Raw genomic sequence first — 8,042 nt, forward strand, 5'->3', positions numbered from 1 at the left:
TTTTTGTTCAGCATGTTGTGTATCCATACAGTCAGATGCCAGCCTCTAAGCTTGGAAGCCAGACTGCTGTCTTTAACGCGTTAGGTCTACAGGAGCTTTTTTGATTCCTGCCCCAGGCCCTGCTGGAGCTGCGAGGCTGGAAACAAGCAGCTGAAGTTTCATCTCTGCATCTCCAAGGCTCTGCTGAGACACCGGGGCACTGGAGTAGCATGTCCCTCAGCACCTCTCTCCTCTGTCCACTGTTTTCCAGGTTGATGTCGCCATGCAGCACTATGGAGTGAATGGTTACTCCCTGCACGCCATGAACTCACTGAGCGCCATGTACAACCTCCACCAGCAGGCAGCCCAGCAAGCCCAGCATGCCCCCGACTACCGGCCCTCCGTGCACGCCCTCACCCTGGCAGAGAGACTGGCTGGTAAGAACAACTCATGGCTTTTGGGGAAAAAAAAAATGAGAAGGGAGTGAGAAGGAATTCAGCCTCACTATGTGGGGTCAAAAAGAGAGAATAAAATGACATTGATAACTGTTTTATCAGGGGAACAACAAATACCAGAAAGATTAACTTTGCTCTTAGGAAATAACAGCATAATGGATATGAGCATGCTGTGAAGCACATTTCCCCACTGAGGGAATCAGGCCATCCCCTAACAGCCATCTTATGCCATCCCAGAATTGTTTGCTCTTCCACGTTGGTCCTTCTTGCAGCTACTTTTCATTTGTCATCTTATTAAACCTTCTTTCTCTCTGGAAGATAACCTTCATTTGCATCTCCTCTGGGTCTCACCTTGACCTACTTCTTCCAGGGGATCCCACTCAGCTTGGGTGATGCTCGAAGGTCCTGCTGGCTCCCTGTCAGCTGTTCTTGTGTTTTACCTTCCATAAAAGAGATTTTTTAGTCTCAAAGAAAGTCACACGTGGCTTTACCCGGAGGCTGTTATTCACACAGTATTGTTGCCAGTGGAATGTCAGGGCAGAAGCTGCTGCTCCACAGCATCTGATCTGTTTGGCTGTGTTTGACCATGGGTGTAACAGCACTGCGTTCCCTACTGTCATTAAAAGGAAGTGCAAAGTCCGTGTAGTTTTTTATGATTTGGTAGAGGGATTTGTTTAAATGGAGAGCTGAAAATATTTGGTATGGTAGGGCAAATATATCTACATTTCTTCGTACTGCAGAATCACCAGATCTGGCTGAGATCATCAAAGTCTTCTGCAGTGCAAATGGTCAGCAGCTGTCACATCACCCAGGTCAGGGCTAGGATGCGGTGTAGTAGACCAGACCTGACAACAGGAGAGATGCAGAAACAGTGCATTAGTACCCTGAAGCTAAAGTAAAAAAGGTGCAATGGTTGCGATTCGTGAAACCTTCCCAGAGTGGACACATTTTCCCTGACTGTCTAATAATTTCTCGCCTGCTCTAAGCAAGCTTTCTAGCTGTCTGATATTTAAGGAAAAAAAAAAAAAAAAAAAAAAAAAAAGGTGGAGTGACTCCTTTCAGCCTAGAATAGGTGAAAGAATTAATCTATCCAGACAAATTTAGCAGGCTAAATTTAAGAGACATAGGTTTAAGGTAAGGTAAGGAAGTAGAAGTTCCAGGACAGTCCTCTGAAGTGAGCAGTATACAAAGGCAAGGTGTCTGTTTGGATCACTGAACGACTGCTGACTCCCAAATCTTCATGCCATCAGTGTTTCTTTATCCATCTGTTGAAGAAGGAGTGAACACCTTACAAGGTTCCTCAAACCATTTACTGTGGCTTGTGGGAGCTCTGGGGGGCTGTAGGGCAGGGCTGGGAGTCGCTGTCCTCATCAAAAGGGATCCCAAGTGGGATCAAGGAGACCTAGACTCTAATCCTGGCTCTGCCACTGGGGTGCAGACTGATGACAGGTGGACACTTTGCTTGTCCTGATAATCCACCTCCCCCTGCCCTCACCCTTTCAGCACATAGGCTGTCAGAGGGGAGATGATGATCCCAAATTCTATTATGTGCCTTGCAGACCTTGCGTCTCAAGGTGCCCCTTTCCTAGACACAAAATTTTTGTAATCACTTGTATCTGTTACACTAGAGCATGGAGGTCTTAATGTTTTTTGACCCTAACTAGGGTAAAAGAAGAGGGAGATTTTCTTTAAAAAAATACAATAAAAAGATTAAAAACTCTTCTCGTATTGTTGACCAGGAGATTCAATCAGTTTTCTGACCTCTTATCTTTAAAATTAATACCCCACCTGGAAGCCTTTCTGAATTAAATCTCATAGTCCCCTTTTCTGCTTCTTTTTGGTGGGAAAGGCATTACATACCTACAAGCTGGTTCCTTTGCAGCTGCTTCACATTCTGTTACTTCTGAATATCTTTCAGTGCAGGGTTATAGATCTCATTTGCCTTCCAGGGACAGTCAGAATAAAGCAGCGCAAAAGCAAACGACCTTAAGTCAGAAAACAGAGGTTTCTGATTGTAACTGCAAGGCCTCACCTGCAATTTATATTCTCCTTCTTGCACAAAGCCTGAAAACATAGTTAAAACATTAAAATAATTGCTGGTTAGCTCTTGTTGGAGTGGCCAAACTTAATGCATGAGCTGCCGCCTCTGGGGAACTGGTAGGTCTAACCTCTACTCTCAAAATTCAGGAATATTGCAGCCTCCAGGTAGGGTGTTAAACCAACGTCCTTTCTCCTTATTTCTTGTACTTGAAACAAAATGTTAGCTTTGAAAAGCATTTCAGGGTAGCTTTGGTTTCTGCTCCTGGAAGGTTCCTGCTCCCAGCCTGGCTGCACGGTGCGCTGTGTCTCAGCGTGTGAAGGACACCGCTGCTGCCTCCAAAGCAGCAGCTATTACCAGGGGTTTAACTCCCCCAAGAGCCCCGATACCTTGAACACAAAGGTCTCTTGTATGCAACCAAGGCTGTATTGTATTTGGCCGAAGACCTTTAGCCCGATCACGTCTTTTCCAGGTTGCCAAAACCACACTGCTTTGGCCGTAGCCCAGAAGGGCGCTACAACTGCTGACCTAGAATGGAACAGCTGGAAGTTTGGAAGAGGAATGCTCGAGCGGTGCAGAGCTGATTTGCTATGCTCGTTAGCTGACATATTTGGAACCCAGCTCTGTGGTTCTGGGACTGGCGGCCTGGCAGCAGGTTTTGTTTTATTGTTTACATTCATGCCACGATGCTCGTGACAAAAGCGCAAAGAAACAGCAGCAAGAGCCTTCATCTGGCTCCACACATTGATAATGCTGATTTTTCTTCCTGTTAGGTTGTTTTCTAGTGTGTTTATCCCTCCCTTCTACTGGAAGTCACATTCTTAACCAAATTAAAAATGATACCAGACACTGCTAAAGCTCTTTCTGCGTTTTCCTCTTTGAGAGCAAACATCTCGCCAGACTATTTCATTCCAACGCTGTAGTACAACATGTCCCAACTTGCATAATAAAGGGATTTTTTTTTTCATTTTAAAATAGCTTATTTTCATTGATTTAAGATCTTTCTACTCCCACTAACTGTTGTGCAATAATAACGCCTGCGGTAAAATAATAAGCCCTTAAATGTGGGCCTCAGATTTTCCCCAGTCTGAATTTCTTCTCTGCCCTCAATTTTGCAAGCAGGGTTTGCAAAGTCAGACCCTCTGAGCAGCATCTCTATTGAGAAGGGCTCAGCGCATGAGCTCTGGGCTTGCAATCAGTGGAGCTGGGTTTGGTTCCTGGCTGCTTTTTCCACCCCAGATGCTGGAGAGTGTCTGTGCTCAGTAAAGCACATGCTTTCAGGCTAAACACATAAGCTCATGAGCTTAAGTGCTTTCCTGAACTGGAGCCCAGAACTGCTCTCCAATATCATGGCTTGAAGACTACGGCGAGCTACATACAAGACACTAAAGAAGGGCCAGCTCAGCCTGGTTTCTGGGAAGATGCATGCCTCCTAATGCAGCTGCAGCCAACAAAATAGGCTCAGGGCATCTCTATTTGAACTGCATGGCTTCTTCCCACTGATGAGCACACCACATCATGGCAGCATTGAAGCCTACCAGAGCTCTGCCCATGGCTTCAAGGAGAATATCACACACAGTGTTGGGCTCTTCTCATTACAACAGTGAATCTTCTCTCCTTGTTCTTAATTATGTTTATTAATGAAAGAGCCTTGTGCAGTTTATGACACAGTGAGGTCTGCACGTATGCGTGTCCTGCCCCACTGACACTGGAGCAGGTTGGCTCACTTCAACCAAATTTAGCATAGGAGTTTCAACAGTTCCCACATCTGTCTTAGGGTTTCTCACTCCAGAATAAGCTTTCTAGCCAGAAATTTTACCTCCTCAGACATCTCAACTAACCAGCAAAATGCATACATGTGTTTTATTAAATCTAGAGCCCATGAGAACACTATTTTGTAGGTTCAGGTTCATTTGGTATTAGCAAGTGCTTTATTCGACTGTTAGCATACAAATTCCAATAATTAAATTGGCCACTTTTCTTGTCTTCCAACGGCTGTACATTTCAAGACATCATTTTGGAGGCACGTTATGGATCCCAGCACCGCAAACAAAGGCGAAGTCGCACAGCCTTCACTGCGCAGCAACTGGAGGCACTGGAGAAGACCTTCCAGAAGACTCACTATCCAGATGTAGTGATGAGAGAGCGGCTGGCTATGTGCACAAATCTACCTGAAGCCAGAGTCCAGGTACAGCTATTTTGTGGGTTTGTGAGTGGGGACTAATTCATTTAATTAATTAATGAATAACCCCCAGAGGGTTGACCTTCTCTCTCAATATTTCAAGATTCTTCTAGTGTAATGAAGGATTTGAGGGGAGATAAAGTTGTCAAAGAGGTTGTCAAAGAGGACAGGAAAAACAACAGCCATAAATGAGAAAGGGAAAAAAAAAGAGAGAGAGAGAAAGAAAAGAAAAGAAAAACCAACCCCTAAACCATTCATCTGAAGTCTCACATATGCTAAAGAAATTCTGAATCCACAAGCATATTTTTTAAATTTAGGATTGTCTGAAGTGTACACTGGTTTTCATTTGTTCTTTCACATTTCTTTGGGGGAAATTTTAGAAACATCAACAGAAGTCTACTTATTTATTTATTTGCAAGGCTTTTCTGGCTTTCTCAGAGGAGCAAAAACCCAAGTAATTCCAGCTGCTCTTTTCCACCACTGTCAATAATTGTAACATCTCAGGCCAAGGTCTGATTTTTTTTAATTTGTTTTTAGTTCCAACTAATGCAACCTGCTGGTAGGGAGGTTCTTGCATTGTTGGGCTCTAAAACACTAAATAACAAGCTTCTCAATGTTAAATGGATAAGTAGTGTAAAACAAACAAACAAACAATTATTTTATATAAATGTCAATATATTTTGACCTTCATTTAACCAACTAAACAACGCTAAGGATATTTGCAAATATGCTTTTTCCATGTCTACTGATTTTAGTTAAAAAATATGGATTCTCCCTCCCCTTCCTTAGATTTGGTTCCAAGATATCAGCCTATGCCTGTCATGACTTATAATTATAATGACTTACTTTGACTTTTCCTTCCATAGTTTTGGTGCAGTTAAAATTATTTTAGAATTTTTGTTTTTATTTTAGAAATTAACATTTAGAGCACAGTACTGTAAGCCAATGCAGTATTGTCATACTCAACTATAAGACGTTCTGTTTGGACACAACAACCTGAACAATTTAGACAAAATAAAACAGTGATGTGGCTTAGAGAATAAATATAAAGGCTGATTTAATATATATATGTATATATTGTGCTATTTGTAGAAGCACTAATAGAAGGTAGAGCTCTAAGATCCAGCAAAGTGGAATGATGTTTGGGCACAATGGGCATGCAGTACCTCAGTGCTTTGGGGTCCCCCGAAGCTCCCCAGCTGAATGATGTTACTTTTGGCACTATGTGTGATTTTCACCATTTTTCTCCCATGCTGTTTGTGGCATTGAAGGTTTGGTTCAAGAACCGGAGGGCCAAATTCCGGAAGAAGCAGCGTAGCCTGCAGAAGGAGCAGCTGCAGAAGCAGAAGGACTGTGAAGGGAGCCACAACGAGGGGAAGACAGAGCCACCCGTGCTGGAGACCCAGGCCACAACGCCAGACACTGAGAAGACCCAGAGCCTCCCCAGCGAGGTAAGCACGGACCTCAACCTCACCCTGTCAGAGCAGTCGGCCAGCGAGTCAGCACCCGAGGACCAGACCGACAGAGAGGAGGAGTTTAAGAGCACTTTGGATGAGGCTAAAGTGGACAAGAGCCCTGGTGTGGACGGCAAGGCTTTGAACTGCAAGAGAGCAAGCCCGAAAGCAGGTGAGGGAATGAATCTTGATGGTGATTGGGATCTGGACTTGATGTTTCCAAGGGAGATGCTGGTGGTTGGGTATAGCCCCTTATTCCCTATTGTGTGAATGCTTGCAGGTAAGATGCTCGGATTTGTATTTTTGTCCCTGACACTAATCGGGGCCCATGGAGGGCATGATGTCCATTGAAGCAGGAGTGCAGAAAGGGCAAAAGCTTTCTGCTCAGATTAGAGCTTGGGGAGAACAGTGCCCATTAGCAGTGGCAAAGCCACAGAAAGGAGGTCAACCACATTTTCTAGGGAATAAGATGCCCGGTGTGGATCAGACACATCTTAGCTTTTCTGAGCTAACACAACCCTTCTCTTTTGCACTCTTGGTGTAAGAGAGAAGACCGTGCTGCAGTGCAGATCACCACCTGCACCCAGCCTGTAGAAATAACCCCCATCCCCTCTGCCTCCTGCTACAGAGTCTCCCATCAGCGCGACTGTGACGCCTTCATCCAGCAGTGGCCTGGCTCAGACTCACTCCTACTCCTCCTCACCCCTGAGCCTCTTCCGCCTGCAGGAGCAATTCCGTCAGCACATGGCAGCCACCAACAACTTGGTCCATTACTCCTCCTTCGAAATGGGGACACCGTCTGCCATGCCCTACTTGGGCATGAACGTCAACATGGCTCCTCTGAGCTCCCTGCACTGTCAGTCGTACTACCAGTCACTCTCCCACGCTCAGCAGGTCTGGTCCTCGCCCATCCTGCAGGCCTCCAGCTCCCTCCCAAGCCTGAACAGTAAAACGACGAGCATTGAGAACCTACGGCTCCGGGCAAAGCAGCACGCGGCGTCCCTTGGGCTTGACACCCTCCCCAACTGAGCCACCATCGCCCGCGAGATGACGCACCAGAGGCTGGCACTAAAAGTGTCACTCCTTGACCCCCTGCCCACCTTCATCTCTTCCTGGAGTAAGGTGCTCCCTTTCAGGGAAAACTTTGCATTTGCTAACGTCTTACTAGCACCGTGCTTGCGTCAGACATTGCTACCGGCCTGGTCTTTGCTAAATATTTAACGAGGAAGGGGGAGAGGAGGTGTTTAGGCAGATGAACTGTCCCTCTGGACTGCCGTGAGTTAAGCCTGTCACGTTCAGAAAAAGCCCCCCCTCTTCATCCCTGCGATAATGTGCCAACTGTGTTATATACACCCTTTTTTTGTTGTTGTTCTTGAGTTCTTTGGGAAAACAAAGAGTCATGCTTTGTCTTGTACATAGTTTATGATGTTGAAAGCACCCATCACCCGTGTGTTACTGTCAGTGTTACAGAACTGTGACCTCTTTTGTTTTTATTCCCCTTTTTTTCTCAGTTTTAGTAGCTAGTATCAGAGTTATAAATCAGCCATCCTCCCGACCTCAGGTCGCAGCTAGTTGCTCTTCTTGGGTCAGTGTCCTAAAGAAAAGATTTGCAAAAGAAAAATGATTTTACATTTCACCACTCCACTTCTCTCTTCTCTGCTAAAGCCAATTCTGTAACGGCCAGGAAATGATGCAAAGGTGAATTTCCTGCTTAAGCACTTCTGAAAAGGCAAGCGTTTTTCCTTTAATTTTTAATGGCACTTGTTCAAAGACAGAGGACAAAATGCTGCTGGCTAGGGAGAAAAGCAAAATCCAAATTCACAGGATTATTTTTTACTTGATTGTCTCCTCTTTGATCTTCGGTGAAGTGTAAAGTCCTCTGTTTACAAATTATGGGGTTTTCTTTCTGGAGAGCATTTTGGTCTAGCTTTGAC

General features: G+C 45.0%; 1 protein-coding gene across 2 annotated transcripts; it reads left to right on the forward strand.

Annotated features, from left to right (window-relative positions):
- Window positions 1-253: 253 nt before the first annotated feature.
- DMBX1 (diencephalon/mesencephalon homeobox 1) lies at window positions 254-7,137 on the forward strand. 2 transcript variants are annotated; one of them, XM_032192644.1, is made up of 4 exons: window positions 254-416; window positions 4,482-4,660; window positions 5,926-6,280; window positions 6,737-7,137. In XM_032192644.1, the coding sequence occupies exons 1-4, from the start codon at window positions 263-265 to the stop codon at window positions 7,135-7,137; spliced, it is 1,089 nt and encodes a 362-aa protein (XP_032048535.1). In that variant the 5' UTR covers window positions 254-262. The 2 variants fall into 2 exon arrangements, with proteins under 2 accessions (XP_032048535.1, XP_032048534.1); XM_032192643.1 differs by having other exon boundaries at window positions 263-414; window positions 4,465-4,660.
- Window positions 7,138-8,042: the final 905 nt, after the last annotated feature.

Source organism: Aythya fuligula, chromosome 8, assembly GCF_009819795.1.
Source record: "Aythya fuligula isolate bAytFul2 chromosome 8, bAytFul2.pri, whole genome shotgun sequence".
Taxonomy (NCBI): domain Eukaryota; kingdom Metazoa; phylum Chordata; class Aves; order Anseriformes; family Anatidae; genus Aythya; species Aythya fuligula.

Excerpts from the sequence above, each read along its gene's own strand:
- DMBX1 (XM_032192643.1), top strand. The coding sequence starts at position 263 with ATGCAGCACTATGGAGTGAATGGTTACTCCCTGCACGCCATGAACTCA. Across the intron at positions 4,661-5,925 it reads TACCTGAAGCCAGAGTCCAG|GTTTGGTTCAAGAACCGGAG; the intron begins GTACAGCTATTT and ends GTGGCATTGAAG. Across the intron at positions 6,281-6,736 it reads GAGAGCAAGCCCGAAAGCAG|AGTCTCCCATCAGCGCGACT; the intron begins GTGAGGGAATGA and ends CTCCTGCTACAG.